At 34.9% G+C, this 18,808-nt stretch overlaps 1 protein-coding gene across 1 annotated transcript in view; it reads right to left on the reverse strand.

Annotated features, from left to right (window-relative positions):
* The window catches only part of CRISPLD1 (cysteine rich secretory protein LCCL domain containing 1), a 48,706-nt gene that overhangs the window by 21,139 nt on the left and 8,759 nt on the right, over positions 1-18,808 (reverse strand). The window contains exons 3-4 of the mRNA XM_003940696.4: positions 751-869; positions 280-412 (exon numbers count right to left, since the gene is read on the reverse strand). Of these exons, the coding sequence (XP_003940745.1) occupies positions 280-412; positions 751-869 (252 nt within the window). The remainder of the gene's footprint in view (positions 1-279; positions 413-750; positions 870-18,808) is intronic.

The raw sequence follows: 18,808 nt of genomic DNA on the forward strand, positions 1-18,808 counted from the left end.
TACTTTGAAAATGATATATTTCTCCCCATACTACTGGGCCCATATTAAAAATGTTTGATATGCAAAATCATTTAAATAACATCTTTTAAAGTAGATGTTTGAACTTTTTCGTGTGATAACTTTGTTTACAGAACTTTGTAAGCCTATTCAACATCATCAATATAAATTTTTTAGTAACTGTATTAAATGATATAAAAAGACAAGTTCATCAGCCTAATTTCTTTCATAGTTACATTAACTCAATTTGGGGGAATTAAGTATAACACCCTGCAAACATACCTGTGTATAATGCGTACATACAGAACCAGAACACCTGAATGGACAATATGGGTTGCATTCATGTTCATACGGGTAGCTGAAGTCTTTCACTTCATCATACCATGCTTGTACATGATACGCTGGGGGCCTATATCTATTAGAAAGAAAACAGTCACAGAGGGCAAGCAAAGTTGGAGAAAACACAAAACTAAATATTGCAAAATACATTGGTATAATTTGGTAAAAAGATGCTTTGTGTGAATTATTTAAACTTAAATATTTATGCCCATTACATAACTAATAAATTGATGATTTATATTAAGGTCTAAAAAACTGCTGATTGTTCTCGTGTGCTATTTATTTGTTGTTACTTGTTTCATGATTACTTTTCTTCCAGGCACCAAGTCTTTGAAAAATTGCAATAATGAATTAATAAGCATTTCATTTTAAACACTTATGCTTTCAAAAACAAAAAATTTTGCTTTAAGATACCTTCCCCAGTGCGCTCCCAAATTCTGTCCAATTGACGAAAGCAAGCTTGCAGGTCCATGTTGCCACAAGCAAGTTTCAGCCCAGGATTCTGCAGCTCTTTCCAGCTCTACATCCCACGTCTACAGTTTAAAACAAAAGCAAAATGTGCACATGTAGCATTTGGATACTTCTTCAGAATATAGCATTGAGTAGTTCCTATGTCTTCTTTTTTCTTTCTTAACAAAGTCAGCATCATAAATGCTGGATTCTCACCAGACTCAAAAAATCATCCACATTTGCAATAGCTTCCAAATGAATCTCCATGTTTCTATCTCTTAGCCTTCCAAATTGCCCCACGTGTTTAGAATTAAGTAAACACAAATATGCTGAAGTGATTCCTCTGTCTAAACACATAAAAATAAATCCCCATATACATAAAGTCCAAGATCCATGCTCCCACTGTTCCCTCTCATACAACATACAAGGCCTTGCTCTTGCCAACATTGTTTCCTCTGCCTAAGCATCCTTCTCCCAGTTATTTGTCAGACAGATCCCTGCTCTTCCCTCATAATCCAGCTTTATAAAATACTTTTTCTGTGACATCCTATCAATTCTTTTAGATGTAAGCTACCCCTTTGGAACTCTTAGGGCTTTGTTACATTCCTTTATTTAGCACTTATTACATTGTAATGTTAGTATTTGTTTATATATCTATCTCTTTCATGAGACTGTAAATTTCATGGGGCAGTGCTGCTGGCATCTTTGGTGTATTTTCTAGTATCTATTATCTGAACAAGGTGATTAATAAATGCTTGTTAAATACATGAATGATAAATCTGATTCTTATAAAATATGTATTTTACACAAAATTAAATTAGGATAACTAATTCATACTTTTAAAACAATTTTTAACAAAATAATTTAAATCGCAGATTATTTTAGTGAAATGATTACTGAAATAATTTTGCAAGTTCTGGGTTTAGTAATCAATTTGTTAATTGAAAAATATGCAGTGTAATATGTGTGGTGGTAAAAACACCAAGTTCAGTAGCCCTGGGTTCAATCTTAGCACTAGAATTCCAGGACTCTGGGCATGTTATGAAGATGGGAAAACAAATCTGGGAATGGAACCTGAGGACACAACCTAAGTGATATCGATGAAGTTGGAAAAGAGCAGACAGTGAAATGATGTTTAGGAATTTAAATTCCTAGAACTTAATAAATGACTACAGTAAGTGGTAAGGAAAAGAAAAGGTAAAGACTGAAGATACTAGCAAATTGGTAGGAAGGAAACAGGGAAAGAGAAATAGATGATTATAATAAAAGTGTGTGTCTATGTATTTCCACGAATATTTCAAGAGTGATGTAATGCAGGCACATACACCAGGTAGAGAGTAGAGCTATATGACTGGGACTCCAGAGGAAAAACAGGAAGATATTTTTCTGAAGATATGAATCTCAAAGTTATTCACCCAGAGATAAATTTATTTGGGAATATGATTTAGAACAAGAAGAGGAATATTAAGAATAAGAAAATTCTGGAATTATCAAAATCTAAAGAGGAAAAAAACCAACAAGATAACAAAAGAAGCCAGGCAAGACAGGATAAAATAGGTTAAAGAAAAATTAATTAATATAAAATTATAAAAGCAATCGGAGAGAGAAGCTATTTAGGGAGTAAAAAGTAGGTAACAAGTTTGAATCACATAGAAAACTACGATTTCCTAAGAACTAATTCATGACTAAAGGCAACTTCAAATCAAGATGAGTGAAGAAATCAGAACACAAATCAATAATAAGTGAAGAGAAGAAAAAAGTTCAGAAAACAAATGTGAGTTACTTTGTTAGTACTCTAGAGAGGAAGAAGAGAAATGTGGCAGAAGCTATAGATGAGATGCCATAGTGTAGGGAGAATTTGTTCACTTGCTTTGATTTTTTAAGGATACAGGAAATCTAATCACATCAATACACCAAAAGGAAAACACCTTAGAAAAAAAGAGGCATGGAAAAAAACATGCTTGAGGAGACGTTTCCTAATTCATTAATTTTTCATAAATGAACACTCTTTCCCATTCCATTGTGGCTTTGAAATCCCTATCAAGTCACAAAGGAAAATTTATACAAAATTAGAGTAAATGTATTCTCATCATTAATGTATCTTAATTTTCTAGCAGAACTACAAAAAATGTTGATTTATATGCAACTAAAAAATAAGATCAGCAAGAGTTGTTGCTTTTCATAAAAGTTTTAATTTTACTTTGAATTAGTGTCAAATATTCAAGATGACTGCTTTTAAGATACAGACATCAGAAACAAATGCTATAAACAAATATTTATCAGGTATATACTTTATTTGCCAGTTATGGGCATATTATTAATTAACTTTACCATTTAACTTTGACCTAATTTTATAATTACATATAATTTTTATCACACAAAAGTATAATTCAAGTATGGTCACTATTTGTCCAAAAAAGAGTTAGGTAAGAAACAATGAATTTGGCTGAAGACCCAAAAAATGGGCAAAATGTTGATTTCCTTTTGTATCTAGAAAGTTGGAAAAGCAATAATCTCTCAAAAGCAAGCAGGTTTCCAGGTAGAGTTCCCTAGAAACCCAGGTTGTCCTCAAGGGATAAATTATTGTCTGCAATCCCGGAAATCAGACTCTTGCAGAGTACTCTAGTTATACACATGACATAATTACACTTATCCATAGTTTTTTTTTTTTTAATGTATCAAACTCATATTCAAAGAGTAGCCAGAAAACAGGGGAAACAGTTCCTAGAAAGCTAAAAATAATCGCTTTGAAACAATTGTGATGGTTTTAAAATACCCTTCCCACCAAAGTTAGAGTGGAATTTCCCCGTCTCCTCTTGAATTTGAGCTAAACAGTGACACTTCTAATAAACAGAAAAAAGCTGGGAGAGTTCAGTTAGGAAAGAAAGCTTCTGGTTTTTTGTTTTTCTGTGCTTTTTTTCCGCTAAGACACATTCTGACAGACCTAAGCCAATGAATTAGAAGTTCAGTTACCGGGCCAGGCGCGGTGGCTCAAGCCTGTAATCCCAGCACTTTGGGAGGCCAAGGCGGGCGGATCACAAGGTCAAGAGATCGAGACCATCCTGGTCAACATGGTGAAACCCCGTCTCTACTAAAAATACAAAAAATTAGCTGGGCATGGTGGCGCATGCCTGTAATCCCAGCTACTCAGGAGGCTGAGGCAGGAGAATTGCCTGAACCCAGGGGGCGGAGGTTGCGGTGAGCCGAGATCGCGCCATTGCACTCCAGCCTGGGTAACAAGATCGAAACTCCGTCTCACAAAAAAAAAATAAAATAAAAAATAAAAAATAAATAGAAGTTCAGTTACCATGAATACGCAGCTGGAAAGAAAATATGGAGAGGCCACACAGAGACAGAGAGAGATGCAGATGATGCTCCAGAGACGTGAGTGTCTCCAGCCTAGTCATGTGACCTGTGAGTTTGCGAGCCCTCAGATGATGGCAACACAAGTCAGGGCAATTGTGAGACACCTCAAGTGAGGAGCTGAGCTCTTAGAAGAATCCTTAAAGCCTCTACTCAAGATCAATTTCCTCATTTCACACACGATTCTACAATCTTAGGTGTCGGTTTCCCTATGAAATTGAAAATAGATCCTTTTAAGAAATGATATACAACTAGTTCCAAATGAGTTTAAAATACTACAGTGTATTTCAAGTGTGTTATATTTCAAGTTAGCTTATGTTTCTGTTGTATAGAAATTGGAATAAAATGTAAAATATATCTTTCAAATACTTGAGGCTAATTTTTCTTATTTGTAAATTAGTTAGCTGAAATGGAAGGTAACTCAGATCCTTTGAGGACTCAAATTCAATGCTGAGTATATACAATGCAAAAGCTGTATTTAAGGTATGACTTATGATTTTATTTAATCCATTAAAAATAATGGGAAAAGCATACTGAATATAGTATAATATTGCTAAAATAAGGGAATACATTATTTTAATATAAGTGCTGAAGCAGAGGGGCATGCAACTAAAATTTGGTTCTTTATCAATATGAATGTTAATTAGTGACTAAAAGTAATTATTCAAAGAATTGAATAAAGCATGGTTTTTAGGCCAAGTTCAATAATATAAATAGAGAAAAGTCTTAAAAACTTACTGAAAGAAATTCTATCATGACTTAACAATAAGTATGGTACATTTTTTCAATGCTACAACATATTTCAGGCTTTAAAACTGCCAATAATTCATATCCATATCATTAAAGGTAGGTTAGTCTCTACACATTTCTATTTAAATTCAGGTTTGCAAATTAAATCAAGATGGCCTAAAGAGCTTTTTTCTTCCTCTGAACTATTCACCCAGCACTAATTTAGAGTCAAACCACACTACAATTACCGGTTTTCTATAAAATGGATACTTGGGTATCCATTTCTATACACTTGAAGTGTGTAAAAATGAAAACAGCTCTATTTCCTAACCACATCTGAAAGTTGTTCCTCCTTAGAGTATATAGCTAAGTCTTCAATGAAGTTACAATACTTAAAGAAATATTTAGAATACTATTGACATTCTTTGTCACCAATGATCTTTTTAGTTCAGCATGAAGGCTTTCTCATTTCAAGTGTGTATATGAGAAATTTTAAACTTTGACAAATAATTTTCAAAATTAAACCAGGCCAAGCATAGTGACTCATGCCCATATTCCCAGCACTTTGGGAGAGGCCAAGGTGGTAGGATCACTTGAGGCCAGGAGTTCCAGACCACCCTGGGCAATATATGGAGACCTGTCTTTACAAAAAGTAAAAAATTTAAAAAAAAATTAGCTGGTGCATTGTCATCTGCATGTAGTCCCAACAAGTTGGGAAGCTAAGGTGTGAGGATCAAAGGAATTTGAGGCTGCAGTGAGCTATGAGAGCTATGATCATACTACTGCACTCTAGCTTGGGCCACAATGTAAGACCTTGTCTCTAAAAACAAACAAACAACAAACAAACAAAACAAACCAGACCAGGTACCGTGGCTCATTCCTGTAATCACAGCACTTTGGGAGGACCAGGTGGGCAGATCATCTGAGGTTAGGAGTTCAAGACCAGCCTGGCCAACATGGTGAAACCCTGTCTTTACTAAAAATTAAAAAAAAATTAGCCAGGCATGGTGGCAGTCACCTGTAATCCCAGCTACTAGGTAAGGAAAGAGAATCACTTGAACCCAGGAGTCAGTGGTTGCAGTGAGTGGAGATTGCACCATTATACTCCAGCCTGGGCAATGGAATAGGACTCCATCTCAAAAAAAAAAAAAAAAAAAAAAAAACAAAAACAAAAAACTAGTAAACCTATGAAAACATAGTAATTTTAGTACTAAAATATCATAGAAATGGGAAAGTATGTAGCTATCTAGACACATATAAAAATTTAATTGACTGCTATCCTTTGTGAAATGTGAATGAGCATATGCAAGTCATACTCTCACTGGAACACCTGTTATGTTGCTCTAATAAGAGTCAATGACAGCTGGAAATCATTCAAGAACGTAATTTAAGCTAGCAAAACTGCTAGCTTACCGGTCGGTTTTATCACTGTATATTATGCAAAAACAGTCATCAATGATACAACTTTTTCATTCTCCTTGACACATAGTTTTTTTCTCTTAAAAAGGCTTCGGATTTTCAAATCTATTTATTGACCATAGTAAATTTATAGCTCTTTCCAGATTTACATAATTTGAAAATTCATTTCCTAGGGCTTGTTCACTCTTTATAACTTCAAAATTAGTATAGTACTACATTAAACAAGAGTTGAAGACGAATAATGAATCACTAAAAATTTATCTGAAGAGGAGTATTTTTTGATAATTGAGGCTCCAAGAATGTTAATAAAAAACTAAAATGGAAGGTGTATTATTTTTCAAATAAATATCAAACACAATTTCACAGAGAATATCTAATGTTAAATATGTTTTTCATCAGCATTATTTTAGATTATATTAAGGGATACAAAGTAAAGTTTTATTAGATTATCTGCTTGATGCAAATTTGTGTAATTAGACTTTCACACATAAATTATACCCAAAGATTAGTGGTGGGGTGCAGGTGATGGGCCTTCATTTATCCACAAAGTTTTTTGGTAAGTTTTGTAATTAGTCTACCACAGAGACGGAGATGACACTGAATTTGTTAAGTAGTTTATTTTGAAGAAGTTTTTATATTCCTCAATAAATAAAATAAAATAGTAAATAATGAATTTTTTTTAAAGTTGACCAGCTTAACACCTCTAACCACTACACAGAAATAACTATTGACTACAAACTCTCACATAATTTCATAATCGTTAAATGCTAGTCCTTATAGGGAGAAATAGGATTGTAAGATTTTTAACCGTTGTAGAAACATTCACCAAACTGGATGAAGCTACAATGAGTCTTTTAAAAACACACTGAGAAAAATGTCTTAAATAGATAAGATAAACCTTTCTCCAAAAAAAAAAAAAAGAAACCCTGAAAAATAGCAACAATTGTAATTACCTAAAAAGTTCATCTACAGTACATAGATAACATAGAAATAATTTAATTTGTTGCACAACCTTTTGCAAAATTGATGTAACTTTAATGGATTTCCAAGATAAGTGCCAAATAAATTCCTAATTGGTCTTCAACTATTATACCATTAAGTAGTCTAATCAGAGGACAAATACTGGCCTATGATACAATTCACAATATGGACTTTTAAAATATGCAGTAGTTCAGACACAAAAAATCAAATACTACATGTTCTCACTGATAAGTGCGAGTTAAAAGTGGGCATACATGGACATGCAGAGGAAAATAATAGGCACTGGGGACTGCAAAAGGGAGGGATATGAGAAGGGTAAGGAATGAAAAAATCACCTACTGAAAACTGGGTACAAGTTCACTATTCGGGTGATGGGCACACTAGAAGCCCAAACCTCACTATTACACAAGATATCCATGCAACAAACTTGCATGTGTACCCCTTGAATCTATAAAGCAAAATAAATAAATAGATGCATTTCTCTCTGGCAAAGTAATAATCTGATGAAAACACGGTGGCATTGCATAGGCAGTTATGCTGGAAGTCCGGATGTAGGCTGGAGGTTCTAAAGTCTTACCTTTCCACTAGTGAAAGCTGAAAATAATAAGAAAATTATTTTTAAAACTGTCTTAGCATTTGCAATAAGTTTTGAACAATAAACTCCCCAAACATCCTTCTTTTGAGACATATACATGTGCATGCTTAACTCAGAAAAGCACTCCAGTATCTCTAATCCTTCTTATCTCAGTTCTGAGCAGTCAAAGGGTTAACAGAAGTAATGATGGCACTTCAGTTTTCAATGGTGTTGCAAATACCCTTTCTTTAGTGCTGTGTGCTCTGGACACATACAAGCAAGGGCATTCATGATCAATTTTCTTCTTCTTTTATTATACAGTCAGAAACAAAAGTTTTCATTGTTCAAATGATTCAAACTATAGATAATTAAAATACATGAAACACCCTGGAAGAGTTCTCTTTCCAACTTAAATTGCTTATTTGCAAATTCATAACTTTGATTACATCAAGTTTGGTTTCTCTCTCCTTATCTCTAACATTAAGAAGCTAAAACAAGTCTTTCCAAATTCTTTTGTACTTAAATCAAAAAGACTTAACTTTCCAATTCCACTGTTTATACTTCACAGTATCTTAGATAATACCCTGTATTGCTTGTAGTATCCCATAAGAATTAACTGTAAAATAATATTTCTGGTGACAAATCAGGGCATCTGATGATAAGTAAGACGACAATGAAGAGCATCTCTATTACCTAAGAAGCAAAAGCTGTTTTGTGAGTTGCAGGAACACATAACCAAGGAGATTTCAGATTTTCTAATCATAAGCCCATGAGAGCAGAGTTCAAATGTTTCCAAAGTATTTGCTTTAATATTGTTCATAACAGATAAATACAACAGAGAACCTTCAATAAAACATTCCATTTAGTTGAATAAGAGGATAATCTTAATAAAAAGTTAAAATCAGGCCTCTCTTCAGTTTGGTTTTGAAAATATGACGTTAAAATCTTTGAAATAAAACGTAGACTTCTAAATATAATTTTTTGCACAGATAGCAGGAACACCAGAATTTTTCAAGCAGCTCATGAATGTAGAAGTGATTTCAGAAAATCAAACACATATAGAATTATCTTTTTTAAAACACTGCTTTAAAATATAATTCTTGCTATGCTACCACTCCTGAAAAAAACAGGTTTATAAATCATTCATCTTAATTCACTCTCTCCCCAAAACTTTTGTTTTTTTCTACTTAAATCAGAAACCACAATCCAAGAATCTTGACAGAGTAAGTTGTCAATGTGATCCTAACTACAGCAATAGCTTGACTTTCAAGATATATCAATAGTTTGTTATTCTATGAAAATAACACATTGGACAGTTCAGAAGACACCAGATTCAAATTCCAAATATAAAGACTCATTATAAAATCTGTAAAGCTGAGTAATTTTTTTCCCAAACAGATGTCAATGAAATAAAATCAGTAAATAAATCTGTACTGAAAGAGTGTGAGATGCTTTTGTGACTAAATCATCTGGTATTAAATGCACTATGGTAAGCAGCTGTACTGCATTCCTTACAATTCAATTCCTTCAGGTATTTTAAGTGTTTCGTTTCACCCACTCTGAATAGACTTTGTAGTTATATGGAAAATACACGAGGCTCAGATTTCAAAGGAAACACTTGTGTTACAGGGCACAGTGACTTTGCCAACTACAGAGAAAGAAGCATTACCTTAAGGCAATGCACAAATTAGGGTCTCCTGGAAATTCAGAGATGTGAGGCACGCGTGGCAGTGTTTCACTTAAAATCTCAAAGGCTTAAAAGCTTAAAGGAAAAATAGCAACCTAATAATTTAGAAAACTGCCTCTATATTTTATTAAAATTAAAACAACTTTTGTAATGGAAACAATATGCAGATATACTCAAAGATTATTTCAGTTAAATCTATTGTATCAATATATATAGATAACATATTTAATATTATATCAGATGCATGATATAGGGCTGATTGTCTCTGTGGGACAGCAAAGCCATTAATTTTCTATAGAATTACACTTCTTACATTTTCTATGGAATTTCTACTGATTAAGCTCATCTTATCTCAGTGTCAAGTTCCCTTCCCCAAGTCTGTCCATATCTTATCTACCTCACTTATCTCAGTATTTAAGAAAATCCTTTAGTAATTGCAAATATTTCATGTAATTGATGGTACTTTAAGTCTTGATCTATACATGTTCTTTACTTCTTGATCTTTTAAATCTTGATCTATAGACACTAGGTCATTTTATAAGAATAACCATCTGTTTTTCGTTTATTCATAACCCAGTAAATTTTATATAGATGCAGGATTGATCTAAAAGTCCAGTTTACAAAAATGCATGATAGGAAAGGGAAATTCATTAAAAAAAATCACTCTACAGTATCTACTTATAAATTAGTTTACATTTTATAACCAAATAGCAAAATAACTGTAACTTAGGTTTTGAAAGTAAATAAAAAATAATAGCTTTTATGTATTATATGTAGGGACATCAAATTTTCAAAATGAGACAAAAAAAAAAAAAAGGTCTAACAAGTGAAAAACTTCTTGGACAAAAGAAGAAAGTTCATGGACACATAGAAACTGAAATCTACAATTTGACACCCAAACTTCGATTTAAACCAAAGATGACTAAGAAACATTTAAAAGTATATTTACATACTTTTAGTGAAACCGCTATGTTACGTCGCTCAGTGTCTCTATATTGCTCTATTAAGAATTCTGTGATAAGTTTCCACTAATAATTCCTGCCTCAAGAATGATAAGGTGTGCCTGCAAACAGGCAGTGAGAGCTACAAACAACACACGGCTTCCTGTTTTCCTTGAATGCCACAAAGCTCAAAGCTGACTTAAGAACTATAGGAGTCTCAATCAGATTTTTAGACACTCCTCAGGAATATCACTGTAGCAATACTAAAACAATGACTAAAAGGATGATTTTTTTAAAGAATGGTTTTCAAAAGTCCTTACTTAAAACTCCAAGAAAGAAGATGGTGCTAAATATTCATTTCCCCGACACAACCACCTCAGCCCCTTACTGCCAAGTTCTATGGCTCACAAGACAGCTCCGCATACTGAGTCACCTCAGGCTCTCCTGCCCCTGGCTTCTGGTTAGATTTGGCCAATGAAACACACAAACAGGCATTCCGAAGGTGGGAGGTGAATTTCAGAATGTGTTGCCCCTCTGAGTCCTCTCAGCCTCACCGTGATGGTGACTGGGTCCTCTCCAGGCGCCTGTCTTCACCAGCCTGTGTCAGGACCACAAATGCCTGGGCACCCTGCCATTCCCTATGGCTGGCCTTAATCCTGCCGACAACTCTGCATATAGGCCCTTCATTATTTCTTTCTTTTTTTTTTTTTTTAACTGTTGAACCCTAGTTATTGTGGCATTTGTTTTCTTCTGAGAAACAAGTATTTAAAAATAAAAATCTTTCACAGAATTTTGATTAGGGCATTTCTAACCCAAAATGCCCTGACAACATGTTGCCTAACAACATACTAGATCTTAAGGAATGCTCTCTTCCTTCCCAATTCCTATAGAATCTGCTCGATTTGTTGTAATTAATGTAGCCTTTTTCTTCGCATTTGAAACATTGCTGGTATTTACATGAGTAAGAGATAAATTAAAATAAAAAATTTTGAATGATTGAAAAATAAGATAACCACTGCTATCTAAAGTTCCAATGAGAGAGTAAACAATCTTAGAATTCATATTTAAGACAACATGAATTACAAAACAAAGATTGGAGTAAGGTACTCCTAGGTTTGCTGAAAATTCTCTACAATTACCTAATTTAAGACCTTTGTTAAAAAAGAAAATTTTCCAAGATTCATTTCCAACTGGAGCCTCCAAGTACCCCTGAAGTCTAGGTCACACACACACACACACGCACATATATGTATGTATGTATATATTAGGTCAAGAAAGATCAGGAAATTTAAAGTTTGGAAATAATTTGTACTAAATGTTTCACTTTGAAAAGTCAGACTAATACTGCCAAATTACCTAAATAAAGTGTTTCCTCATGAGTAAGCAGGTAAGAAAATGGAACAGTACTATGCTGCTCAAGTCTGCCATGATTCACACTTGACAGAACAATTTTTTTTTTTTTAATCATTTGGGCAAATCTGACCAAGCCTATATAACTCCATAATTGAGGCCTGGATCAATTCACACAGATTTTCACTGCCATTTCCTCCCCACTGAATCAGGTGAACACATATTTTCACAACTCATCATCCAAATGCTCTCACCATATTTCCTTCCACACCATGATGGTAACCTCTACCAAATACATAAAACATACCTTTTCTAAGAAGCTCTTCCTGGTCACTGCTTTATTTGGAAATTCTTCATGATTTATATGCAGTTTAAAATATGTTAATTTGTATTTCTTACCATATTGTGACTTACATCTTGAAAACAGTTCCTCATCAAGATTCTTGGCATTCTGATCACTGTATCTCCTGGAAGATCCTAGCCTGAACTTCAGAGGGGTTCTGACCACTCCCAAATCATGAGTCAGAGATGTCAGTAACCCAGTGCAACTCAGAAAGTCACTGAAATCCAATTTAGCCACCTATCATGTTTATTAAAGAATGTGCCTTAACCCAAAATGCATGAGTTTGCCCTAACTCAAAAAGTATTCTACTAAAAAATTTTATATTTTACATAAAATTGTTTTATGTAAAACTATGTTTCACATAAAATTATATATGTCTAAAAATATTTTAAATATTTTATATTTTTATTGTTTTACAGAATTTTATATTTTAAAAAATAATACTTCTGGATATACAAAACAATGTTTTACATATCACATCAAACTTGCAATGATATGTAATTACATAAAACATAATTTTAGTGAAAAGTTTTGACTACAAAGAATGTTTCTGCAATTTTCTAATAACACTATTTTGTCAAGACAGAATTAAATCCTTTTCTTTCTGTCCACTTTAAATTGTTGTTGAAAATCTTATCATCTTTTCATTTTTTTCATTCATCCTATTTTGTTCTCCTTACAGCTAACATAAACCGAGCGGAGGGCATGTGTCAGCCACGCAACTGGGAATGCAAAGATTACTATAGCACAGTCCCTTCCTACAAAGGAATGTGAGGCTAGAGAAAGAGACAAGGATGTAAACACCACAAGCAGAGGCATGTAAAGGAGGTATGGAAGCCAGGGAACTGGGTCGGGAGGCACTTAACTCTGTATGGAGGGTTTAGACAAAAAGCAGGTTCAGCTCTAAGTGAGTCTTAAAGGAAGTAGAAAGTATAAATTCATTACAAAGAAAACAAGGAGGGTGATAGGCATTCTCACATCCACAAAGGGGAGCAGGCTTGGCAAGATCTGTTCAGCATCAAAGACCTCAAGGCATATGGAATAACACTGAGATGTTCAAGTGAAACGGCACTGCTTTGTATTTATTCAGGTGGTGCTCACTTATTGACAATACTCTTGATTTAACAGACTCTTGGTCTTTTCTTTCCACACAGGAGTTCCAATGCTACCAGTCTATCTTCATTCAAGAGCTGCCCCTCCCTCAACACTTTTATCATTTTGATTTCCCTTCTCTGGACAACATCTGATCTCATCCGTTCATTATTTCAGATATCGATTGACATGTCTTGAGCAAGTATAAGATAGTTTTATGTTTTATCACCAGTAGCACCTTTACTGGATTGTCCAGCATTTTGGTGGTTACTCTGTATTGTCTGAGTTGCAACAACATACAGGGGACATTCTAGGAACAGTAATTCCCATGTTCACTCTGAGTCTTGCCTAATAGCTCATTATCCTATTATCTAGTTGCTGCCCTCCAACCCTTCTTACGTGCCCAGCTGATATTCTACTTCCTCCCTTCTTACTCATATGTCCATTAAGGTTTATTCTGTCACTGGCTGTATTTCACTTTTCACTAACCAGCAGAATTGTGTCATCAACTAATTTTGAGATCCATTTCCCATTTCTCCTCCAATTAGATTGACTTCAACATGAGGCCTTGGAGGAGAGAATCATATTGTTTAAACTTCTTCAATATTGTGTATTATAAGTACTTTGTAAAAAAAAAAATGAAAAAGAAATTATGTTCTCCTGCCTTTTAAAAAGTTACTACCTTATAAAAAGGGAGGTGAATGTGATAGTTGAGGAGGGGGAAAATGAAGAACCTGTATTTTACAATTATTTGTGTCCCAATTTAAACCTCACTTTCCCCAGGAAGGCTAAATCTTTCTACTTAAAATGAGGTTCCTAGAACAGCGACCAGCACATCACCTGGGAGCCTGTTAGAAATGCCGAATATTGGGGTTCCCAGAACTACTGAATGAAAATCTGTATTTTTACAAGTTTCCCAAAGGGTTCATATGCACATTAAAGTTTGAGCAGTATTAAACTAAAGCACCCTTATTTCTCCCCCCCCTCAAAGCATACCTACTTTCTTTGCCATGAAAAAAAATGCTATCTTTAATATTCTGCTAATTTCAAAATATTTTTGGCTTAAAACTTAAAATTTAAAGCATGTATGGCTTACTAAATAGACTGTGTCCCTGTTCAAATGTTTGCCTTTGGGGTTTATGAGCTGCCAATTTAGGAAATCTGTTCTTTTTCTCAATAAGCAAGTATGTGTAAGTAGTTGATTAATCACACCTTACTGATTCTGTTAACAAATCAAAGAAATAAAAAAGTAAGATTTGCCAGATCAGTTTCAGGTTCTTATTTTTAGCCAGTTTAGTAACCCAGTAATCCAAGTTACATATTTGGGTCAATTGTTCCATAATTTTCATAATTTAGATTTCTGTACAACCATCCGTATTTAGTATTCAATCTGCAATATGAACCCCAAACATGCTATTTGGTCTGTATCTGTACTTGATCTATATTATCTGATATCTGAATACTTTAAAAATTGATCGGTTACTAACATGTTGTTGATTATCTCTTTCTAATGTCCACATGTTGCCTAGTCAAATGTCTCCAAAAGTCAAGCAGGTGACACCATGTAAAGTGGCTGGATAGAGTAGTGTGACCAACGGCAAATCAGAGAAGAAATTATTACTTTAAATCTCTGATTTTTGGCAATACCTTGACATAACATAGTAAACCTCTTTGTTGCTATTAAACCTCTGAATTTTATTTTTTAATTATTATTATTATTATTAATATTATTATTGTTATTATTTTGAGATGGAGTCTTTCTGTTGCCTAGGCTGGAGCACAGAGGCATGATCTTGGCTCACTGCAACCTCTGCCTCCCAGGTTCATGTGATTCTCCTGCCTCAGTCTTCCAAGTAGCTGAGACTACAGGCATGCACCATCAGACCTGGCTAATTTTTGTATTTTTATACAGATGGGGCTTCACCATGTGGGCCAGACTGGTCTCAAGACCTCAGGTGATCCACCTGCCTCAGCCTCCCAAAGTGCTGGGATTACAGGCTTGAGTCACCTTGGTGGACTAAACCTAAGAACTTTAAAGCACCACGAAACAGGTTAATTCAAAGCACTTAAAAACTTCTCACACACTTGATTCCACAAAGTTCCTTAAATATCCTAATAGCAGTTTCTCCAAAACCACTATTTCATAATGTCTTATCCTCAGGCCGCCTTCTTTCCTGTACTCTCAACTCAGCTGATAATCTTGCTTCATAGTTCACTGCGTCTGGGTAAAAGAGAAGCTTTCACATAATTCCCTTCTGTTTTCTTCATTAAATGCTCCAAACTACCTGCTTGTATATCAACAACCTCCAGCTTTTCCTGTTAGAATAAGTGAGCTGACTTTGCAGTTATATTTTCTTTTCCTATGCCAAGTTTTTTCTCAACCTGTTTATCCTCAGCACCCTATAACATGCTCTCTAAAAAACAAAAAAGCAAAAGCTTGCCCTGATTTCCTTCTAGCTTTATCCCATTTTTTCTGATATCTTCACAGCAACATCTCTTGAGGAGATGGTTACTTCCCAACTTCCTTCAGTCAGTTCGGAGAGTTCCTAATAATAGCAATATGATTTCCATACTTTTACCTGTGTCCCGCCACTTGACTGACCACTGAACATAACTAAGGATGACATGAATCTCAAACAAAGTTCAGCCAAAAAGAAACTCCTGATTTCATCTTCAATTTCTCCTGTCTGTTTTCCTCATGTCAGCAAATGCTTCAACTATCCACCAAAAAAGAGCTTTGCAAAAACCTAAGAACATCCCAGATTCCTCCTTATCCTTCGCCCTTCACATTATTTACACCAAAACCAGTAAGGAATCCCATCAAAACATACCCTGAAATCGCTCAGCTTCTGTGTCTTTACCCCTATCACCCTGATCCAAGTAAACATAATCTTTTATACAGAATATAGCAACAGCTTCCTAACTCATCTCTCTGCATTCAGCCTTACTCCTGCTTCAGGACATTCCCTATAAGGTAGAGTAATTTTTTGAAACTGGAAATAAGAGCAGGTCAGTCCCTTGTGAGAAACTGTCCAGTGCTTTTCTACTTCATTAAAAATAAAACAAATTTTTATTTACCTAAAAGACCAAAAAGAATTCTGGCGCCGGGCACAGTGGCTCTCACCTATAATCCCTGCACTTCAGGAGGCCAAAGCAGGAAGATCACTTGAGCCCAAGAGTTTGAGAACAGCCTGAGAAACAGAGCAAGACCAATCTCTACAAAACATTTAAAAATTAGCTGGGTGTGGTGGAAGGTACCACCTGATCCACAGGAGATAGTGCATGTGTGATAAATAAGTGAATGAGTAATTTTTCTGATCACATTCTTGAACCACTCTTGGACCACTATGACTTTATCCAAACTGTATTATCAGACTTCAGTGGCCTCTATGTTGTTAAATATGTTATAAAATATTGCCATATCTGCATCTTACTTGAGCTTTATAAGCAGTATCTGTCAGAGCTGATCACCCTTTCTGTTTTTCTTCATTTGAATTCCAGGCCATCATGCTTTTCTGGTTTTCTTCCTAATTCTCAGTTTTCCTTCTTACCTTCCCTACCGCTACACTTTAAAGTGTGTCAGTAACTCATGTCTTGAACATCTCTATCTATACTCATTTCCTTGACACTCTCATCTCTCCTCATGAGTTTAAATATCATCTAAATGGTGGTGAGTCCTAGTTTCACATTCAAGACTGGCCTTCATGTATTAACTGCCTTGTGTCTAATGGCATACTTGAGACATTCATTTGGATATCTAAGATAAATCTCAATTTTAATAATCTCAAACAGCCCCAGCTTTCTCTCCCAAAAACTGGTCTATCCATGTTCTTCCCCATCTCAGAATATAACAACACCAGTGCTTTCAAGTTCTAGTGGAGAAAACTGTACAGCTATACCCCATATGCAAAATCCGTCTCTACTACCTCCAAAATGAAATAAATTCCCAAAGACATTCCCCATGACAATGAAGTTAATCGTGGTTGCTGGACAGAAACTCGACAATTTCCTGTTCTACTTCTCATGCAGACATTCTCATTTTCTGTTTTTATGTAGAAAGGGAGGAGACTGGGTTTTGAGAGGGAAGTTAGACTAGGTAAGAAAACAGCAGGCATACCTATCCTAGGAAGGGAGGAGACAGAGGTTGGGTTCCACCTCCTCTAATCTCTTGAAAGTGTGTGGGTAAAATGGGTAATCAGTGATTTCTAGAATCTCTGCAACCATTCTGGGAGTCCTCGCAAGTTGAAGGATCCAGAATCTTCTCCATTGATATTCAAACCAGAGTGGAAACTGTCATCAGTTTTCAAAACACAGCAGCCAAGGCTTAGATGGATTTAGATCTTGCATCAAATGCAGGAAATCCCAGTCTACTGGCTGGCTGGCCAGCCAAGTCAATTTCGTTCATCTTGCAACAAGCCTTCATTGAATTTTTCAAGATTAATTTTATGATCACATAGGGATTTAAATTCGTACTTTTGCCATTTCTTACTACCTTCATGGCTGCCACCACACTCCTAGCCACCATCAACTGTTGTATGATTACTGCAACTGCCTTGTCTTCCTGTTCACAGCTGTGCTCCTCCTCCCACCACCTAAAGTCCTCTTCAGGCCACCTAAAGTATGTTCTCAACAAAGGCAGAATGATCCTGAGTAAAATATAAGATCACCCTACTTCTCTGTCCAAATGCTTCAAACAGCTTCTTATCACTCAGCTAAAAGGAAGTCTTTACGACAATCTGCATCTGCCTTCCCCAGTTAAATCTGTAACCTCATCTCCTACCACGCTCCTCATGCTCCCTCTGTCTGCCACATGGGCACCCTGGCTGATGTTTGTTGTGTTTACTACTAGGACCCTAGATAGTGGCTGGCATTTAGTAAACTCCCAATACATGCTGACTAAAGGAATGAATAAAAGTACAATTCCAAAATTTTATGGTGTATCTCAGCCTCTAGGTGTTCCATTCTCCTATGGAAACCACTCTCTTGTCTTTCTAAATCCCTAGATGTGTTGCTAATATTTAAGGAAGGATAGAACAGGGCTGTCACTTTTCTTTCTATAGGTACTGCCATCTATGGAGCAATTTTCAAAAAGAAAAAATATGTTCATTTTAAAGGTCAAAGTCTTAAAAATATTAAAATTAAGCTTTTGTAAACTTTAAAATTCTATATAAAATGATACTTAAAACAAAACAACTTTATAAAACAAAACAACTTTACTGTACCTAAATAATACTATTAAAACAAAAACACTCTAGGAAAATTAAATAAGCTATTTTAAATTCAGAATAAGAGAATTTTAGTAATTTTCAGTAATAATGATATTCTTTAAATGAACAGAAATTTCATGTACATTTAAGTGTATACATGTCAAAGAAATAAAAATATTTAATTTTTGAAAATGACCAGTCAAGTAACAGTATACAGAGAGAAAATGATTATTTTAGAAATCAAGGGTTACAATAACCTTAATTGCCATTAAACCTTAAGTGCAATAAAATATTTATTGCATTGACTTCCTGGCACTTGCAGCAAGATTAGAAAAT

The sequence above is a fragment of the Saimiri boliviensis genome, chromosome 15 (genome assembly GCF_048565385.1).
Source record: "Saimiri boliviensis isolate mSaiBol1 chromosome 15, mSaiBol1.pri, whole genome shotgun sequence".
Classification (NCBI taxonomy): Eukaryota; Metazoa; Chordata; class Mammalia; order Primates; family Cebidae; genus Saimiri; species Saimiri boliviensis.